We start from the raw sequence: 20,754 nt of genomic DNA, 5'->3' as shown, positions 1-20,754 counted from the left end.
GCTCCACACTGAGCACGGAGTTGGATAGCTGGATGCCTGGATGTGGGGCTCGATCTTACCACCCAGAAATCATGACCTAAGCTAAAACCAAGAGCCAGACACTCAACCGATTCACCCAGAGGCCCCTTCTAAGACCTCATCTTTAGGACTTTTCTCCTAAGACAGCTCTCCTCTACAGGGTGCCCTCTGGAATTGAACAAGACATCAGTTTTATCTGTACTTTTCCTCTTAAGCCTGACACGCTCCCAGCCAAGCTGGCTAGAAGGGCTCTCTTTTCTGTGGAGTGTCAAGGCTTCCACTCAGGCTAAGTGGAAGGTGGACATGGGCAAGGGAAGCTGTTACACACCACCCCCACTCAAGCACATCCTCCAGAAATGGTGCCTTTCCAACCACATTTTAAGGTCATATATATTGGCAAGATACATGTAAAGACATCTGTGATGAGCAGTGCATTGGGTGGCTCAGTCATTAGACATCGGCCTTCGGCTCGGGTCATGGTCCTGGCGTCCTCAGATTGAGCCCCACATTGGGCTCCTTGCTCAGAGGGAAGCCTGCTTCTCCCTCTCCCACACCTCCTGCTTGTTTTCCCTCTTCAGCTGTCTCTCTCTCTGTCAAATAAATGAATACATTTTTTTAAAAAAGACATTTACAATGCCATTAGCCCAGTGGTTCTTTTTTTTTTTTTTTTTTTTTTAAGATTTTTTCTTTATTTATCTGACAGAGATCACAAGTAGGCAGAGAGGCAGGCAGAGAGAGAGGAGGAAGCAGGCTACCTGCAGAGCAGAAAGCCCGATGCAGGGCTCGATCCCAGGACCCTGGGATCATGACCTGAGCTGAAGGCAGAGGCTTAACCCACTGAGCCACCCAGGTGCCCCATAGCCCAGTGGTTCTTAACCAGGAGGTGGAGAAGGTGGCAGGGGTTGGTCTCAGATCTGCCGTGTGATGCCCCTGATGAAAGTCACAGCCCTTCCAGACAGCAGAGTGCACCAGTATGGCCATATGGCCGGAAGCCAGAGCAGCAAGCTGGCCTCAGTGGGCGGCACATCCATGAATCCAGGCTTCGATACCCTACGCTTTGGAGGGAGTGATGTGAAAGTGGGACTGGGAGCCAAGGACCAAAGAAAGCCCACAAGTGGCACTTTGTTTTCGGTGGTCCTGACCCACCAGTCCACGGGGAAGAAGATCCCATCGTATCCCATCCCTACTGCCTGACCCTGTTCTCTCGTTCATTCCCCCTGGTGACAGATCTAGTCTGGGAGCCACTGAAGGGGCATAGGACACCACTTGACCCTGTTTATCTCATTCATCTGGCCTTATGGAGCTGTCTCCTTGGGTTACCTCCTGAATTCCACCCTTTATGCCACTGGGACTCTGAGCTCTTCCAGACACTGGGGAAGCCAGGCCTTTGAAGACATTTCTGTCCCCCCTCACAGGTAGACTGAACAGATCACTCACCCCCTGCCACTACACTCTCTGAAGGGGGCCTGGGAGAGCTGGCTTCTGACCTCCTTGGCTCTTGGTCTTCTGGTCTGACCCAGGTGCCTCTCCCTTCTCATAGTGTCATTGCTACTGCATTCTGCCCAGCCCTCTGAGCAAGCCCCAGGCTGCTTTTATATGAATATTTGCATATCTAAAACCCACATTGACACTTTGTAACTTAGGCTCCTGGGAAACAGGTCAGAGTCCAGCCCCAATATACTACAAAGAAGCTTTTACCCAGGCGACCTCTTTCCAAGGTGTTTTGGGGGGTGGGTATACCAGGGTTATGTTGGGCTTCATCCATGAAGCCAGGTGTCCAAGAGGGGACTTCGAACATCCCTAATCTGGAGAAGTTCACATGTCCACGTCCTGGCTTGGGAGAGTCCCCCAGCCAACCTGTTGTGTGTTCCCTCAATGTATAGTCCCTGTGACACAAAAAGTCAGTTTGGGGTGCTCTCGGCCTGTTGAGTGGACCCTTGGAATGGATGTGTGTTTGCAAGGCCTCAGTTTCCCCATTTGTAAAGTGGAAAAGACCCCTTACAGGGGTCTATTCCTTCCTTTCCCCCAGCTATCCCAAGCCCTGGAAAAGGCTCGACTGTTCCCCCTGGAGATGTAGCTGTTCGGAGTCTGGGTGTTGAATCTGAGGCCAGGTGACAGTAGGGGCAATAGCAGCGAATGGCATTTTGCCTCACTCAGCCAGCCTGCTGAGCCAGAGCCGGAGGAAGAGCCGGAGGAGAGGGTGGCTCTCAGCTGGGACCCCGGATGGGGAGTAGAAAGGAAACACTCTCAGGAGAGCCGGGGACTTCCAGAGAAATGCAAAGGCTCAGAACCACCGAGGGCCCCCACCTCGAGCGCCCCCTCTGGGATCCACTGGAATCTTCTTCATTGTCATGGAGACTACTACTTTGGAGCTGCTTTCCTAGAAGAATCCTCTGTCCTCCTCCCCCACTTCTTTTGGCCCTGAAACACAAGCTCCTCCCTGAACTGGTTCCATCCAGCCCAAAGCTGGGATTTGCTGGGGCTTGTCTCTCCTGCTTTGGGCAAGCTTCCTGCTAAGCTCGATTAATTTGGTCTTTATTGCACATATTCACTGAACTAGTATTTCAAGGGACTCTCCTAAGCATGAAACAGCTAGGGGAAAATTTTAAGAGACAAAAGAGACCTCCTCAGGACCTGGAGAGCTCACCATACTTCGGGATGATCATGAGGCAGAATGGAAGACATTGACAACAGAGATACAGGCGAGAATGTTGTGTGGGATCGTTAAGAAACTGACTCTGGTTACCTGGAAGGCTTCCTGGAGGAGAGAGCCAATAGACATGAACCTCAAAGAATAGTTCCTCAGAGAAGAGAGAGAAGTTTATTTGCATGTGTCCACGATGATCTCCTGGAATGAACACTAAGTAAAATAGATAGCCCTAGATACTAGAGGTTTGGTGTTCAAGTCCCAGTTCTAACACTGAGCAGCCTAAAGAGCTTACCAGTATCATTTCCTTCTCTGAAATGCCACTGCCTTGTTGTAAAGTGAAGGTGTTAGATTGGACAAATTTTGTGGTTTATTACATAAACTCTCCAGCCAACATGGGGTCCAAATTTACAACCCCGAGATCAAGAGTCTCGTGCTCTAAAGACCGAGCCAGCCTGGTGCCCCAGGTTAGATGAATTTTGAAAGCAGCCCCAACTGACCTGCAGTTCAGCTACTCTCTAGTGTGTATCGCAAGTAGGCAGGGGGCAAAATCGGGCTCTCTTCAAGGGAGTGTATGGACTGTAGACGCAGAGATTGTCTCAGAAAGAGGGCCTGGGGGACTTCATGTCCTGTGTGCCCTCCAAGGCTACGGCCTAAACAGCCCAGCTCTTATTGAAGGGGTCTGTCTTGGTCACAGCTTTCTGCCTGGCACCCAGCACTTTGTCTGGCACACACACAAAAAATGTTCATCCAACGAATTGCTGAATGATTGAGCGACTAGAGACTATGACCAGCTTTTTGGCTACACTGAAACCAATCCTACCTCCCAGGTCATCAAATGCCTTAGGGCTTTTCTCCCTAAAACCCTGTGTTTGCTCTCAGGATTAAGAGGAAAGATGGCTGAGAGGGAACTGCACTTTCCGAGGTCCATGTGGGCCGAGGGGGGGGGGGCGGCTCTGGTTTCTGCTGCAATCAACAGAAAGTGGGTCACAGAACAGCTCTGCTGAGCGGACCCTGGAAGAAAAGCCTGGATTCCGTGCTAACTTACATTTGTTGAGGGCCTACTGTGTACCAGTTGTTGTCACAAAGCCTTAATTCATTTAACTGTGGCCTCAAAGGGCTGCACAGAAGAAGGTGGGAGATTGGGGGCTGTAAACCCAGCTGCCTGAGTAAGGGCAGCCAAGTCACCACCCCTTACTAAGCTTTCATTCTCAATCTCTGTAAAATGGAAACAATAGAATCACTTCGCCAGGTTATGGGAATGAAATGAGCACGTGGAAGCGGAGCGCTTCATAAACGCTAGTTATTATTGTTCCTCTGGGCACAAGTCCGCTCGCCTCCCCGCAGGGCGCACACAGAGACATGTTCACACTCCCACGTACACGCAGATGCAGAGACGTGTGCAGGCGCCAGTCGGGTCAGCCTGAGGAGCTCGCCGAGCCTCACACCCAGGGACACCGCGGAGCCCCGCCATGAAGCCGTCGGGTTCTCAGCTTCGCTCCTTTTCTCTCAGCTCTTTATGAATGAACTCAGGCCGCTGAGGAGTTTATTTTTTTATGAATGGGAGCCCGAGCCGTGAATGAAGCCGGGAGCCACCCCCTACGTTCTGATTGGCCCCCGCGTCTGGGAAACTCCGCCCCCCACGGCTCTGCCGGGCGAGTCTCCGGATTGGCGGGCGTGCCCGGCCCTGGGGTTTCATTCACAAAAGTCAATGAAACAAAGGGAAAGGGGTTGGGGCGGGGGGGGGGGGGTAAGAGAGCCGAGGCTGAGGCGGAGGAAATGCACCAATCAACGGCTCCCCCGGGCTCACAACTGTCGGCGGCGCCCGGAAAACAAGCGGGTGCGCGGGGGACCCGGGGCCGGGGCCGCCTCGCTCCGGCCTAGCCCCGCGGCCCTCGGTGCGGCCCCGGGGCAAGCTCGCGACCCCCGGCGGCTCCAGCTCCGACGCCCCGGCCTCAGGTGAGGCGCGGGAGGGGGAGGGAGGGAGAGCCTCTGCGACTCCTCGCCTCGCCTCCAACACACTCTGCACTCTCTAACCGCCGCCTCCGCAGATCCTAGGGCGGAGGGGGGTGGTGGGAGGCGCTGGGAGTCCGGGTTGGAGGGGGCGCGGGAGTTGTGGGCGTGCGAACTGTGCGCGCCTCGCCCGCTCCTCCGCGCACGAGCGCACACACACACACACACACACACACACACACACACACACGTCTTATGTAACCGAGCTTGGGCAGAGCAGGGCTGCAGAAAGCAGCCGAAACGGCGAGCCCGGCTCCCAGGAGCAGGTGGGACCTCCTTTGGCGGGAGGGGAGTGGTGGCGGCGCTCAGCTCAGCAGGCGGAAACCTTCCCATCGCGAGTGAGTCGGAGAAGTTTTGCTGTCGGACCCAGAGCCTCGGGACTGCCCCTCCCTGCTGCCCTTCTTACCCACCCCCACCCCGCTGCCTTCCCTGGACGGTGTGCGAACGCAGCCCGCCCCCCCCTCACCAGGTCTCTGCCCCCGCGCGGGGCCCAGGCAGTGCGGCCAGAGGGAGCGGCCGGATGGAGCGGAGGATGAAAGGCGGATACTTGGACCAGCAAGTGCCCTACACCTTCTGCAGCGTGAGCGGCGCGCCGGCCTCCACGCTCGCCCCCGCCCTGCACCCCGCCCCACGGCCCCTTCCCCGCTGCCCCCACGGGGTCCAGCACAGCCCCGCCCCTGTGTCACCCCGGGACCCCAGACCCGGCGGCCTCAGGGTGACTCGGGGGCATTCCCTCCCTTCCTCTAAGAAATCGCCCGGAAATGGGAGCTTGCGCGAAGCGCTGATGGTCCCGCAGGGGAAGCTCATGGACCCGGGCTCCCTGCCGCCCCCCGACTCCGAAGGTAAAGAGCCGGAGAGTCAAACCGTGACCCTCCTCACCTCCCACACCCCGAGGGCCGATCCTGGAGCCACCTCCCTGTTCTCCAAAAGACTCCACTCCAAGGGACTCTGATCATTCTTGAGCCCCTAACACCAAGGCGGTGGGGGGGTCACCACCCGGATCGTTAGGGCTCCCTGGGTCTTACCGTCGCCCCCACCTCACCTCCAATTCCATTATTCACTCCGCAGATCTCTTCCAGGATCTCAGCCACTTCCAAGAGACGTGGCTCGCTGAAGGTGAGTAGTTTTGTGACCTTTTCTATTATGGGGTGGGGGATGCTCTCTACTCCTGGTATTCCAACCCCACTTCTCTCTCCCAGCCTCAAGGAACTCTCCAAAGACACCCCCTGCCCCCAGTCCCCTTACTCCTAGCTCTCCCCAGCGCCCAGTGTGGACACTTATATTGATATTTATTTTCTCTGCCCTGAGCCAGGCTTGTGTAACTAGGCCTGGGGATGAATCAGACCATTGTGTGGGGTATTTGCTTATTTGAATGGAACTTGGCCCCAAGCCCGTTTTCCTGGTAGAAATTTTCATTTGCAAAGTTTGTTTGGCAGCAACCTCCCGGCCGAGGTGTGTGTTGTGTTTGTGTGTTGAGGGGGGTGCAGAGTAAGGGACTGGAGGATGCGGGGAAAGAGCAATTAATTTGTAACCTGTCTTCAGGAGTTGCCAAAACATTGATTATTTCACCCCTTTGGTTTCGCTTCTTCCCAACCCCCCAGTGCTAAACAATTTCCTTCTGAGCCAAAAACACAACAGAAGTTTAAATAATTATTTTTTCAGCACTTTGGCAGAGAGGGCCCAAGGCTTCTCCCCCAAATAGCCCTGATTGTAATTCTGATGGCAATCGACCCTCCCTCCCCCTTCTCTCCGGAATACTTCTGCCCCAGGCAAATTCCCCCTACTTTGGCTAGGGTGTTTGCTGGTGGGTTAACTTCCAGCCGGCTGGTGTGGGGTCAGGAGCTGGGCCTCCTCTGGGTTGGGAGCTGTGTTCTCAGGCTCTTCTGGTTGGATCTCTCAGTGCGTTTTGGTGGGGCCTCAGGGTGTCGCTGGGAGGTGGTAGGTAGAAGGCTTATGGTGTTTAGACAGTCTGAGAGGGAAGGGTTAATACCCCCATCTTAAGGTCCCTTTATTTGAACATTCTGAAAATCAAGAAACCACACACTAGGAACCCCTTACTAAGGGCTTTTCTTCAGAATTTCCCCATCCCTTCACCCGGGTATCTTAGGTGATTTTTTTTTTTTTAAAGCCCATGCCCAGCTCCTCTGAACCATCTTTAAAAGCTTGAGGTAGAAGGGAAAAACCCCTGAGATCCTTGGAGTGAAACTGTCTGCCTTGACTACCGTGGTATCCCCCAAAATATGTGTATTAGCAAAACGGCTATTTAGCATATAGCAAACACTCGAGACACTTTGTGGAATCCTGGAATCCGTGACCGAAGGGCTGTATGGGTGCTGGAGGGATCTGGGGTTCCTGGGGAGGGAACGATCACATCTGCCCAGACTCTGTAAGCCCTGTGTGCCCAGCTCTGAGTTCTGGGCAGAACATATGCCCAGTCTGCCCATCCTCCTCTCGAGGTTCCGGAGCTGGGCTGGAGCTGAAGAACGCAGGGGTGTCAGTTTCCACGGTCTCTCCAAGACTTCCTTTCCCAACGCCCGATTTCTGTCTGGCTTGCCAGCCTTTTCGCCTGTCAGCGGAGGGTCCCTCTGCTCCCCTCAGCGGGCAGCTCCCAGGGCTGTGTTATAGGGGGTAGGCTCAGAGGTTGGCATTTTGGCAGCAGCTGGTCCATTTGTGCCTGGGTCTAGAAGGGGAAGGGGAGGAAAAAATGCTCTCTCAACCTTGGAAGCCCCACCCCTAGGCGGTGGGGGTCTGGAGACAGTACGGGTGTCTATCCGCATGTGTCAGTGTGAGGACGAGTGTGTGCTGGGAGTCCCTGTACATTTAAATCCAGTGGGTGGGGAGGTGGGGGTGGGGATCTCCTTGGTTCCCTCTCCTTCCTTCTGAGGGAGCAGCTCAGGTTCCCAGCTGGCGATGGATGGCCAGGCCTGAGAGGGGGATGCTGAGCCCACTCGCTCCTTCTCATTCTCTCTGCGGAGACAGATGCAGCTGCCGGGGCCCTGTCCCCCTGCACCATCCCAGCAGCACCCCAGCCTCCTCTCCTGCCTCTTCCCACCAGGTCAGTGACCCCAACAGCCCAGAGGGAGCTTTGGGGTGGTAGGGAGGGGACTAGCTTCTTTGGAAACTTGCCAGTGGTGGGGTAGGTACATCAGGAGGAATGGGGGCTGGAACCCAACCTCCCCACCACAAGTTTGATTTTTTTTTTTTTAAAGGCCCAATTTGGAGAGAAGCAGTGGCTCCTTGTAGTGTGGGTGGGGCTGTGAAGAATTTGGGGGATGCCAGGTTAGGTCTGCAAGGATGGGGTTGTGGGTCAGTCTGATGTCTGGGCTTATTTATGGGTATAAGTGGGGCTCTGTAGAGACAGCTTAGACATCTTTGAATTTAAGGTTTTTCTAGATAGTGTGTGTGTCGCGGTGGGGGGTTGTCTGTTTCGGGTGCCTGGGATCTGTTGAGTTGCTACAGAAAGAATCAGTCTGCTGTAGGGAGACCCGGGCTCAGGCAGGCTGGGCTCGGGATGTGTCTGGCTAGGGTCAAAAATGTGCTGCTTCTGATCGAAGGTTTCTTTCTGGGCTTGTTGGGAGCCCTCGGGAGCTCTCAGGGACAATGATTTGGGTGTAATTGGTAGCAAGGAACATTGAGTCTGGGCCACGTATGTCCTTTGTATGAGGCTGGGGTCTATAATGGAGAGTCTGGATTCACAGAGCCTCTCGGTACGTTGCAGGGGTCCTTACGCCCTCCGATATCCTGTGCAAAATTGTTAGGGGTGCACCATGCACAAAGGAATGTGGATTTTTCTAGGAAGAGAAGGTCCATAGGTTTTACGGGATTCTTAAAGGGGTGGGTCTGTGCTCCCCTTTTCAAAAGGTTTACTGCTCTCAAATATTCCTCTATGGTCTTCAGTCCCTTTGCCCTTTGGTTCCCCCACTAACCATCACATTTGCAAGTCCAGAAAGAAAGCCAGTGTGTGAAGGTTGTGCATGGAGGATACGTTTTACCCGTGTGCTGCCATGTAATAAAAAGGAAGTAGAATGTGTGAATCCGTGTGTATGCATGCTGGTGCCTCGGTGTGTCTGTGGGACGAGATGGGGTTAATCCCCTCCCCCAGTTTCTCCTAGCTACAATGCCTCCTTCTACATCTTTCTGTCTCCTCCCCTTCCAGAAGGCTCTTGGGGACAAATGTCCCTCCATAGATAGAGAACTGGTTCCTTCCAGTACAAGAGGCTGCCTGGGTGGGGCAGGGTTAGGGTGAGAGACAAGGCTAGTGGTGACACAATGGAGCAGAAACTCCAGAGAATGTCTCCCCTGCCTCCACTGGAACTCCTCAAGAGGCCCCTTCACCCTGGGATCGGACCCCAGGAAGGGGAGAAGGTGTGATGGGGCACAGAGGGTGTAGGTAGATGGCCAACCCGGGGGGGCGGGAGTTAACTGCTTGGCTGCTTTAACCTCCCAATTCTCTCGGAGCCCAACTTGGGAGGCTCCCAAGCCCCTTCTCTTCTACTGACCACCCCCTGTTGGAGGGACTTTCCCTAAAATTCCTCTCTGGCACGATGCTGGCGTGGCACTTTTCTCATCTCCTCCTTCATCACATACCATGTCCCTAGGCAGATAAAATCCACCTTCATGCCCGGATGGAGTTGGGGGGCAGCCCCTGGCACACAAGCTTGGCAGCCAAAGTCCACAAATAAGTAGAGTGGCGTGTTCTTAAGATGGAACATGGTAATTAGAAATTCTCCTGCTCTCCAGGAACTCGGGGCTCAGTGTCACTGTTCCTGTTTCTGTTCTTGTTGGCAGTTTCTGAGCCAGGCCCTATCCTGTCCCTTTGGTTTGAGAAGCCAGTATTCTGGGGAGGGGCCAAGCAGAGACTGGGATTCACACCACAGCCCGGTTTTGTCTTAACTGCCTTCTCCTGGCCCTGGGAAGAAGATGGCGCCTCTTATGGGGTATGGTCTGTGTGCCGGGGTAGCCTCCCCTGGGACCACTGGAGGTGTGGGGGTTCAGGTCAGACCTTCAGGTGTGAGGTAGGAGGAAAGGGAAGATGACCCCTAGGGCTCTGTAGCCGATGACTGGCCTGTGACGCCAGCAGGAGATGCCCCCAGCCCATTACCTCAGTGGAAACCGGCAGTTAATGAAGCCCCAAAGGGGGCCCGGAATGCGTCAGCCTCCCCCATGTTCTCCACCTCCCCTGCCCTCGGGACCCTCCTTGTCTAGGTCGCAGGGATAGAAATGTTGTTCATCCTGCCAGCTTTAGGGGTATTGCCTGTGGCTGGACCAGAGGGCACATCAGGGATGAGCTTGGCCCTTGTGCCCCAAGAGTGTCCCCCCTCCTTATCTAGTGTTTCCCAAACCTGCCTATTCTGAAGGGCCACTGGGGATACTTGTTAAGAATACCTCGGCCTGGAGCCCAACCCATGCTTATGGACTGAGGCTCTGCAGGGGTGGGGACTGCGAAAGCCTGCGTTCTTTTTAAGGAACTTTGATGCTCGAACTCATCACCCTGAGATCAAGAGTCACATATGCTGTACCTATAGTCTGAGAGCCAGCCAGGCACCCCAGGAATGTGTATTTTTAACGGTATCTTGGGGATTCTGGATTTGGGTCCGTTTGGGGATGGTTGCCTTTGTGCCTCAGCTGTGCTCCTGAACAGAAAACACGCTGCCTGTTTTTGCCCGGGGACTTCGTGTCCTGCTCATTCATTCCATCACTTTAGAATAGTTTTCTGCTGGTTTTTCTCGAGTTCTTCTTTAGCTGCTAGTGGCTTCTGATTCTTAAACCCCTCAGTCCCATCCCTCTGTCAAGAAGTCTACTCTCTCTAAATGTGTATTTTATTTTATTTTTTAAAAGATTTTATTTATTTATTTGACAGACAGAGATCACAAGTCGGCAGAGAGGCAGGCAGAGAGAGAGGAAGGGAAGCAGGCTCCCTGCTGAGCAGAGAGCCAGATGTGGGGCTTGATCCCAGGACCCTGGAATCATGACCTGAGCCGAAGGCAGAGGCTTAACCCACTGAACCACCCAGGCGCCCCTAAATGTGTATTTTAAAGCTCTTGGCCCTTCTGATAGTCAAAGCAAGTTGAGGAAGAGTTCCTGCCAAGCAACTGATCACAGCCCAATGTATCTCTTGTGAGATGTGATTTCTCTGGAGGGAGGACCTGCCCCTACAATTACCGTGTGGGGGGGGGGGAGACAGGGAAGCCCCCAGGGAGAGGGAAGAGCTGGTTGGTTAGGATCCCTTCCACTCCTGCTCCCAGGTGTGCAGAGAGGACACCCACCTGCCTGAGGACCGGGTCATTGTGGTCATTGTATGTTTATTCTCGTAGCCAACAAATAAAGCAGCTATTCTTAGCCAGACCTGTTTTCCCTGTGCTGGGAAGATAAAGCCCCTGCCCTCAGGGAGCTTAACTTTCATGCAGAGAAGGTAGACAAGAAACACATAAATGTAAGTAAATGAAGAAGATGCGTAGGTAGCAGTATATGCTCGGGCAAAAATAAACAAGAAGATATGTAAATAGGGCGCCTGGGTGGCTCGGTCATTAAACCTCTACCTTCAGCTCAGGTCATGATACCAGGGTCCTGGGACACCTGCTTCTCCCTCTCCTACTCCCACTGCTTGTAGTCCTTCTCTTGCTGTCTCTCTGTCAAATAAATAAATAAAATCATTTTTAAAAGAAAGAAGAAGATGCATAAATGAGTTAGGAAGAGGCATCCAGGTAGCGGTGCGGTACACGCTAGGGCAAAGATAGCAGCCGAGAGGGACTGCTTTGGTGTGGGTGGCTAGAGTTGTCTGAGGAAGTGACAAAGTGAGCTAAGACTTCAGTGGCCAGAAAACAAAACAAAACAAAAAAAAAAACCCAGGCAGACAAAGGTCTGGGGAGGAGGAATGATGAGCTCTGGAGAGGCAAGTAGGAGATGTGACCTGGTCAGACAATGTGGGGGCTTCAGTGGCTGACCAAGAGGAAGAGGTTGGGGTTCGAGCAAGGAGAGAAGGGAGTAGACTCCTTGCAGAAAGCTCTGTGGAGAACCACCTGCTGAAGGAGGTGAGCAGGGAAGGAAGGAGTTCCAACAGAGGCTCTGGCTGAAATCCCAGGAAGAAACTGGAGCCTCTGCTGATGGGGGAAGCCGTAGAGGCTGGGGTGTGTTTGGGTAGAGCTAGGCATGGCGTCCTTCATCCTTACCGGCCTTTCTCAACTCTGGTTGTTTTAGCCATCAGTTTCTCCATCGCTGTTCGCTCTAAGAGTGTTCCCCTTGTCTTCCACCCCTCACCTTCAAGCCACTCTCTTCCTGGACTCTCAGGAAGTCCTTCTTGGTGTCTACCCTTCCCCTTCCTACTTTGATCTATTCTGGAGAGAGGGGCCAAAGATTCTGAGGTCAGGAGTGTGTATGCCCACCTGAAGGAGTTGGAGAATCAGGGTAAGAACTAGAAATCAAAGTCCGAAGGTCCTATGGCTGCCTCAGCCCCAAACCCAGCTCTGCCCACACTGGCACCCTGGGAATGTTTCTCAGACCTTGCCCTTTCTCCTAGCTAAACGCTGAAGACATGAGGCACGGTGATCTGCCCATGTCCCCAGCCACTTTCCTCTCCCACTGTCCTATTCACCTCTCCTGAGCCACCCCCTTTTCTCCATCCCTTCTTTCCCAAGTTCTCCACTTCCAGAGTTCACCCAGGAGGTTGTGTAAAACGCCGGTTCCTGGGCCCAGCCCGATTCAGAATCTCCAGCAGGTTATTCTAGGTTTCGTAGGATGTCCGTGTAATGCCTAGACATCCCAGATGTGACTCTGCTGAGAGCTGAGAGCGGGAGCTTTGTGAACTCTGCGGGGCAGGGCTGCCTTCACTTCCAAAAAATGGAGGGAATAAAGACAAAGCCTCTAGGAAAAGACTCTGGAATCTGCTCAGACAGGTTCTGGGAACTTACAGCGTTGCCTCCAGGGTCTTAGTGGAGCCCAGACATGGAGGGCACTAGGACCTGGGGTGGGGCTGCTTTCAGTCCTAGGAAGGCTGTTTTCCCCCTTCGGGCCAGTACTAATCTGCAAGGCTGCCTTAATGGTGTCTCTGGGGGGCTGCCGTGGGGGAGGGGCCCACCCAGACTCATCTCTGACCTCTCTCTGCAGCCCAGGTACCCGACAGTGATGAGCAGTTTGTTCCTGATTTCCATTCAGAAAACTGTGAGTGGAGGGCCCTGGATTGAGGGACTAGGGAGTGGGGGAGGGCAGGAAATGAGTCACAGGGATAGAGAATCACAAAAGATCAACTTGTTCTCTCCTAAAGAAAAGGGGAAGAACAGGGCTCCCCATTCTTGGATTTGGATGCCAAGACCTAGGCAGTAACTGGGAACTGGAGACCTTGGTTCAAATCAGGGTTTGCACCATCCTTGCTGTGTGCCCTCCGCGTGGACATTCCTCCCCTTGCTCCCCCATTTCCTGATTTCTGAAATGAGGGGTTTGGACCAGTTGAGCAGGGCCCAGTTCTACCCTTTTAAGTCACTTTTGTGCAACTTGGGGGTGCGGGAGCAATCTTGCCCCGCAGGAGACCGTGTGGCAACGTCTGTAGACATTTTTGGTGGTTGCGACTGAGGGCGGGGTGCAACAGGCTTTTAGGGGGTAGAGACGAGAGATGCTGCAAACACCCTATAATGCTCAGGACAGCCCCCCCCCCCAAGAAAAATTATCTGTCCCAAAGGTTCTCGGTGCACTGTTGAGAAACCCCACTTTAATGTCACATACCCCGTTCTCAAGCGTCTTCGTCGTTGAAATGAACTAGGGCACAAATAATGGGAAACAGCCCATAACTGAACAGTCCATCACTGGCGTTGGACTCAGCACAGTAGGACAGGACCTCACGCTTGCTCAGAACCAGCTCCGCCTCAGTCCGGTGGCTGGAGTTTTCGGACCCAGCAAGGGGCCACAGGAAAGACCAATGTTCTTCACAGATAATTAGGAGCATGTGCTTAATGGTAGTCAGCTGACATGCAAGCGGGCGCATATCCAACCCGCGCCAGAGAAAGAAAGATCCTTTATAGCACCAAAGAAGAAAACATGTCTCTCCCTTGGAATTTTCCAGGGCATGCAGGAAAACCACAGGCCCTAGGTTGGAGGTGCTCACGCCTCCAAAGGTGTTTTTGGGGGTTTGGGGTTGCATTAAGTGTTGAATTTTAGACAGTCTCTTCGGTTAGGATTGGACATTAGCCCGACGTATAAAACCAGACATAGTGTAAATAGCCAAACTGCCCTTAAAAGTGTCTGACTGGGAGTCTCTGAAAATGGAGCCCCAGGGAATCACCCTGCTGGTCCGCAAAGACCAGAAGGTGTCAAAAAGCAGAAGGTGTCAGGAGCTCCCCTTGCCTCCTCTGTGACCCACTCTGGCCTCGCTCTGCCTGCTCCCCCTCCTGCAGTAGCTTTCCACAGCCCCACCACCAGGATCAAGAAGGAACCCCAGAGTCCCCGCACAGAGCCGGCCCTGTCCTGCGGCAGGAAGCTGCCACTCCCCTACCACCATGGCGAGCAGTGCCTTTATTCCAGGTGAGCCCCAGACCGGCCCAGGGAAGGGGGGAGGGGAGAGGAGGGAGCAGTTGGGCAACAGTGGGATGCAAGTTAGACAAGACAACAAAAGGATTTCTGAGCCCCTATAAGGGAGCCGCACAGGCTCAGGATTTCCTCTGAGTGGTTAGGAGGGGGACAGCAGGGCATCTTTCCACGGGAGGGCAAAGCCTTTCCACTGGAGGAAGCCATCTGCTCGCGCAGCCCACTTGCTCTGGCTACGGAGAGGCATTCTCAAGATTACACCCATTTTCAGGATTTAGGAGAAGGGAGAAATAGTTCACTCAGGCCATTCCTTTCCCAGCACCCTCTGCTCCTCGTCCTCTGGGGATAAAGCGTTCAAAGATGCTCGCCCAGCTTCTCTGCCCCCTCACCCCTGTCTCCCCCTCAACTCCAGTGCCTATGACCCCCCTAGACAAATCGCTATCAAGTCCCCCGCCCCCGGTGCGCCCGGACAGTCGCCCCTGCAGCCCTTCCCCCGGGGAGAACCACGGAATTTCCTGAGATCCTCTGGCGCCTCCCAGCCCCACCCTGGCCACGGGTACCTCGGGGAGCAGAGGTAAGGAGACCCGCAGATCTGTGGGCCAGTTCTTCCTCAGTCCCTGAGTGTTCTCCAGCGGCCCCTAAGAGACCTGGCGTGGGGCTGGGGGGAGTGGGGGGGGGACACAGGGACAGCTTAAATTAATCTTCTTTCTCCTTCCAACCACATCCAGCTCTGTCTTCCAGCAGCCCTTGGATATTTGCCACTCCTTCACCTCCTCCCAGGGAGGGGGCCGGGAACCCCTCCAGGCCCCCTACCCACACCAGCTGTCGGAGCCCTGCCCGCCCTATCCCCCCCAGAGCTTCAAGCAGGAATACCTCGACCCCCTGTATGAACAGGCGGGCCAGCCCGCGGTGGGCCAGGGTGGAGTCAATGGGCACAGGTACCCAGGGGCGGGGGTGGTGATCAAACAGGAGCAGACGGACTTCGCCTACGACTCAGGTAAGAGATGCTCCTGGGAAAGGGGGCTGGAGGAGTTTTGCTGGGATTGCTGGGGAAGGTGGCATAGATTCCATTAAACCCAGGAGGTCTCCCTACAAGTTTTTTACCTTCCCACCCGGATACCGCTTCCTACATCCAGCCCACCCAGACGCTCCCTTTTTGTCATAGATTCCAAAGAATTGTCATTTTTCAGTCAGCAAACTTCTACTCAGAGGAAAGATGAGGGTGTGCAGCTCCTTGCCCTCGGATGGCTTGTGGTTTAATAGGAAAGTTGAGGCATTGCGTCTTTTTTCTCTCAGCAAGTGGTTATAGGGGTTACCTACTGAGACCCAAGTGCTGGGCGGGACCATGAGTTGTGTGGAGCTGCAGGACACAAAGATGAGTAGGATGAGTCACTGGGCCCAGTCCCCACAGAAACTCACACATATTAATGAATTTGGGGGCACCTGGGTGGCTCAGTTGGTTAAGCATCTGCCTTCAGTTCAGGTCATGAACCCAGAGTCCTGGCATTGAGCCCCGCATTGGGCTCCCCCTGCTTGTGTTCTCTCATTCTCTGACAAACAAATAAAATCTTAATATATGTGTAAACGGATTTGAATGAAGAGAAACGCGTTCCCAGCGGGAACGCAGGATTACTGAGTGGTTTCCACCCTCTGTCCCAGCCTCCAGTACGAAGTAGGGCTGCTTCAAACTCTAGTTCCACCTGACCGTTGACAAGAGTGAGGGGCACTCAGCCAGATTCTTGGCCAGCAAGAATGTAAAGCCTCTGTTGCCCAGGCTTTTAGGAGAGACCCGGAAAACCTTGGCTTCTGTTACATTGTCACCATCCCCAAATTTGAGTTTATCTGCAAGCTTGTGTGAGAAAAAGAAATACTGAGGTTAGAGTAGGCTCAGGACAGGCTAGAGCTTTCGGATTTCCCATTTCCTAATGTGCCATCTTGTAGGGGCAGGGGGATGAACCACAAACCCCCAGGCTGCCCAAGTGAGAACCACAAGGGTGTGCCTGTCCTCCAACGTGGGGCAGACGCTGAGCCGCGCCTGGCAGTGAGGTGGAGGAGGGAGGAGGGAAACGCTCTTGCTGCTGACCTTCAAAGGATGTAGACCGGAGGAGATCTTGTTACATGCCCTTGAACTCCTGCCCCTCCCCCTTCGGCTTCCTCTCAATGGAGTCAGGAATTCCATTCACAAAATGGAGGCATGAATGAGCCCACCCTCCCGCCTCCTCCCGGAGGTGTCGGGTTTCACCATCTCATTCATAGGTGGGAGTGGAGGGGGTAGGGCGAGAAGGGGCTGGAGCTTGAATGGGTGGCTTCACACAACCCGCCTCCTCCAGGTGGAGTAGGGCTATTTCAATCCTAAGGAATGGAAGGGAAAGGGAGCAAATGGGCTTTGCTGTCAGACCTGAAAAAATACGGCCCAGTGCCCACCGCCTCTTCCCCAGACACAGATACGTTCCAGTTCTAGTGTGCTCTCGCACTCCCTCCCACCTCTCTCCCTATGGGTCTTCCCGCAGCGCCCATCCTCCTCCGTTTCCTCCCTTTCTACACACACACACACTCACTGTTACACGTTTTCTCTCTCCCCCTCTCCCTCTCGGGGCTAGGAACCTGACCTGCTGACCGGAGGTTAGCCCATTCCAAGGGAGTCTTAGGCATGGACACTGAACCCTTTCCCCGGAGGTTCATCCCTCCCCTCCCTCCTCCTCCTGAACTCACAGGAAACAGCTGTTGCCTGGAATCCTGGGCCTTGTGCAACAGCTTTGCCTGGCCCAGCTGCTGCCGCCCATGCCCTCTGGCCCAGACTTCAAGCTGAGAGGTTCAAGCCTTGCGCTCCCTCTGGGTGAACTTGCCTTGGGATTTGGTGGTTGGCAGGCAGCCGGGGAAAGAACCGGAATGCAGGCTGGCAGGAAGACGTTCTTGGATGTGGACAGGATTGCCACCCCTCTCCCCCTGCAGCCACCTGTAACATCCCCCTTCCTTTCTTCCCCTCCCAGATGTCCCGGGGTGTGCGTCCATGTACCTTCACACAGAGGGTTTTTCTGGGCACTCTCCAGGTGATGGGACCATGGGTAAGGCAGCCCCCTCCTCTCTGCCAAGCTCCCCACGTTGGAGGTGGGGGGAGTCCTGAGGTCGGGTAGGGTCCTCTGGCCAGGAGTCCCTCCGGGTGCTGGGGGCTTAGCGGTGAATCCCCTCTAGATCTGAATGACCCGCAATTCCTCCCCAAGGTTATGGCTATGAGAAACCTCTGCGACCATTCCCAGATGATGTCTGCGTTGTCCCTGAGAAATTTGAAGGTCAGAGAAGTGACTGTTCATGAGAGGGTCAGGGTCCTCGCTGTGCCCTCTGTGTCCCCACCTCTCTACCCACCCCAACCCAGGAATCCCATTACCCCTGGGGAGAGGAGAAGGGGTTGCTTGGGGGACCAGAAGGCACAAACCTAATGGGCCCTGCTTCCGGTGTCCCCAGGAGACATCAAGCAGGAAGGGGTGGGCGTGTTCCGAGAGGGACCACCCTACCAGCGCCGGGGGGCCTTGCAGCTGTGGCAGTTCCTGGTGGCCCTGCTGGATGACCCGACGAACGCCCACTTCATTGCCTGGACCGGCCGGGGGATGGAATTCAAACTCATAGAGCCTGAGGAGGTGGGCCTGTCAGAGTCTGTGCCTCTCCTCCCTGTGTCTTTGGGGCCTGGAGATACTGGGACGTGGGAACATAGCAGATGCCTCCCCCATCAGTTAGTTTACCTGAGCTGAATTCTCGTCAGACCTGGGTCTGCAGACTGCTGCATAGCCTGTAGGACCAGCTTACCATTTTGTACGGAGAATCTCGGGTGCTCTTTCTGACCTGCCCCCCACCATTTTTTGTGTGCTGAGCTAGCACCCCCATTCCAGAACTCTGTCCTTTGTTCAGGTTGCCAGGCTCTGGGGCATCCAGAAGAACCGGCCGGCCATGAATTACGACAAACTGAGCCGCTCGCTCCGCTACTACTACGAGAAAGGCATCATGCAGAAGGTGGGGGACCAAGGGCCCAGGAATGGGAGGGGAAGGGGCAGCAGCTGGGGGAAGATGGTGGGGGCAGCGGAGCACTTCTCAACAGGTGTATGAGAGCAGATAATGAACCAGAGGAAAGGAGAAATTGCAGACAATTTTCCCTCTCCCAGAAAAGTGCCATATAGAAACTGAAAAGCCTGAAGTTTGGAGAACAGGAAGTGTGTGGGGAGCTGGCCTGTGGAAGGGACCAGCACGGGAGAGAAACACGCTGGGCTGTGTCTCTAACCCTCCTGGAGGGAGCGCTAGGTCCACCCAGCCCCTCTCTTCCCCCAGGTGGCCGGCGAGCGCTACGTGTACAAGTTTGTGTGCGAGCCTGAGGCCCTCTTCTCTCTGGCCTTCCCGGACAATCAGCGTCCAGCCCTCAAGGCTGAGTTTGACCGGCCGGTCAGTGAGGAGGACACAGTCCCTTTGTCCCACTTGGACGAAAGCCCTGCCTACCTCCCAGAGCTAGCTGGCCCTACCCAGCCCTTTGGCCCCAAGGGTGGCTACTCTTACTAGCCCTGCCGCCGGTGGGGGCTTCCCTGTGTACATATAGAGGAATTTGGTGTTGGGGAAACCCTCACTCTGAAACCCACAGATGTCTTTGGAGCAGATCCCCACTGGTCCATCGGTCGCCCCTGCCCAGACTCTGAGCTGCTCACCAGAGTTGATGGGAAGGAAAAATGGAGAACACTGCAAGTGTCAAGGTGGGCTCTAGAAGCTCCTCCGGGGGTGTCACCTTCAGCCTCTTTCCAGGTCCTGCTTAGAGGCCCAAGCCACACTACTCTCCCTCCACACAGGGAACAAAAGTTTGGTCTGTTCTGGGGACAGAGAAGGAGCGTTCTCACTTTGTCCTGGTGGAGAGGGGTGCATTGAGCTCCCCAGATCTCCCCCTGTGGGCAGAAGAGGCAGACAGAATCCTGGATCCTGCATCCCACTCCAAGCTGTGGCCCTGGAGGGTCCTGCTTGTCCATTCTTGGTGCTCTGTGTTCCCAGAGGCAGGGGGAGGCTGGAGTAAGGAACCTGGGGTGGGGGAGGGGCTGCAGAGTGGAGGCAGGGAGGGCTGGGTTCCTGCTCCTAGGGCCCTTTGCCTCTTCTCTGCCTTTTCCTAGGCCCAGGCCTGGGATTCCACCTCTACCTCCAACCTCCATCACATCTGCCAGACCCCAATAAAGGCCCCTGCTTCTCCTGTTAGTTGTCCCATGTCTACTTTGCTGCCGTGGGAGAAGGAAGGACCTGGGGTTGGAAAGAGCCTTGGCCTTGGGGTGATGACCAGAGTCTGGGGCCTGGCCTTGATGCTTAGCTTCCCAGATGGATTTGGGAAAAGACCGTTGATCTCTGACTTTTCCTCTGAAAAATGGACTCAGTGATACCTGTTCTTTCCCCTGTTCTATCCCCACTCCAGGATTATTGTGTCAGGATCCGGAAATAATGTTTGATGGGTACTTTATAATCTGGCCTGGTGCCCCCAGGCCACTGGCTGTTCCAGCCAGGCAGGGGCCAGACAGGGCTGGCTTGGAGGCCCTCCTGGGGCTTCCTCAGGCAGAGTTTGGCCTGCGGTTTCCATGATGCTCTTCCCATGACCACACTGTCTGTGTCTATTCCCTAGCTGTGTGTCCACCCTCCTGCTGTGGCTCCAGGTTTGTTTTTGCTAAAGCTGGGGACAAGAGTTTATATGGAGAGGATCTGGAGAATGGGGAGAGAAAAAAGGCCCCCGGGGCAAGAGGGTGCAGGAAGAGCTCTGTGTTCTCATCAGTGAAGATGAAGGACACTTGGTCTTCTGGGTCTACAGGGAGAGGGGAATAGGAAATACTGGCTCCTTCCCCAGATTTAGGGGAGACCAGAATGCTGGGGCTGTTTTCTATGGGTAGATGGGAAAGGCAAAGCTGAGAAAGTGGTAACACCTAGGGAGGGAAGAGACCTGACAAGGGGTAGCAGTGCAGGTGGGAGGGGCAGAGTGGAAGGTTCTAGATTCAGGCTCTGGTGAACATGCACTCTCCAGTTAAACCAGAATTGCTGCCGTCGGAGCCTACACAGGCTCAGCCCTTATTAAGACTGGAGCAGCTTGGGTCCCCAGCCCAAGCCCTCAAAGGAACGGATGCTTGTCAACCACTACCCACAGATGAAAAGCAACGTTATTGTTTTCCTAGAAACTGAAAACATCAAGTTAACTTTTATAATTGAGAGCAAGGAACAGGACATTTTAAAATATAATTTTTAAAGAATACACGTTTTCTTAAAAATACATAATTTAACTCCACATTAAAGCCTGACCATCTGGGTGGGAAACTAGACGTCGGTGGAAACCCTGAAGTCCTGAGTGTGCGTAAAGGAGTAACCAAGATTTGGGTGAGGAGTGATATCCACCCCCCCATCCCCAGACCTGTGACCTCTACCCTCTACCTGTTAATTGTTTATTAACACGCCACTCCTCGCAGCTCTTTGTTCAAATCCCTCAACTTGGAGGGCCACTACTCAGAGGAGGCAGGCAAGCTCTGGACTGGATGAAGGTGAACTCTGGACCGAGGAGTTGAGTTTAC

The 20,754-nt window shown here is 54.5% G+C and overlaps 1 protein-coding gene and 1 long non-coding RNA gene across 7 annotated transcripts in view; one reads left to right on the top strand and one right to left on the bottom strand.

Annotated features, from left to right (window-relative positions):
* Positions 1 to 5,965, bottom strand: part of LOC309851285 — a 13,348-nt gene extending 7,383 nt beyond the window's left edge. Inside the window, exon 1 of the long non-coding RNA XR_014304713.1 lies at positions 5,721 to 5,965. This is a non-coding gene — a long non-coding RNA (uncharacterized lncRNA). The remainder of the gene's footprint in view (positions 1 to 5,720) is intronic.
* On the top strand, positions 4,420 to 20,754 carry ETV4 (ETS variant transcription factor 4). 6 transcript variants are annotated; one of them, XM_082706262.1, is made up of 13 exons: positions 4,420 to 4,624; positions 5,148 to 5,258; positions 5,427 to 5,520; positions 5,747 to 5,794; positions 12,782 to 12,835; positions 14,065 to 14,188; positions 14,604 to 14,765; positions 14,920 to 15,188; positions 17,182 to 17,256; positions 17,413 to 17,481; positions 17,654 to 17,826; positions 18,095 to 18,196; positions 18,509 to 20,754. In XM_082706262.1, exons 2-13 carry the CDS (start codon positions 5,199 to 5,201, stop codon positions 18,731 to 18,733), a joined length of 1,455 nt encoding a protein of 484 aa, XP_082562388.1. In that variant the 5' UTR covers positions 4,420 to 4,624; positions 5,148 to 5,198; the 3' UTR covers positions 18,734 to 20,754. The 6 variants fall into 6 exon arrangements, with proteins under 6 accessions (XP_082562388.1, XP_082562390.1, XP_082562389.1 ...); XM_082706264.1 differs by having other exon boundaries at positions 14,062 to 14,188; positions 14,622 to 14,765; XM_082706263.1 differs by having other exon boundaries at positions 14,062 to 14,188; positions 17,182 to 17,241.

Source organism: Mustela nivalis, assembly GCF_964662115.1.
Source record: "Mustela nivalis genome assembly, chromosome: 17".
NCBI lineage: Eukaryota > Metazoa > Chordata > Mammalia > Carnivora > Mustelidae > Mustela > Mustela nivalis.
This window is presented reverse-complemented; position numbering and strand designations above follow the sequence as displayed.

Bases quoted from the DNA above. Each gene is read 5' to 3' on its own strand.
- ETV4 (XM_082706260.1), top strand. From the start codon at position 5,199: ATGGAGCGGAGGATGAAAGGCGGATACTTGGACCAGCAAGTGCCCTAC. The intron at 12,836-14,061 runs GTGAGTGGAGGG...CCCCTCCTGCAG, and splicing joins TGATTTCCATTCAGAAAACT to TAGCTTTCCACAGCCCCACC. The intron at 15,189-17,181 runs GTAAGAGATGCT...TTCCCCTCCCAG, and splicing joins GGACTTCGCCTACGACTCAG to ATGTCCCGGGGTGTGCGTCC.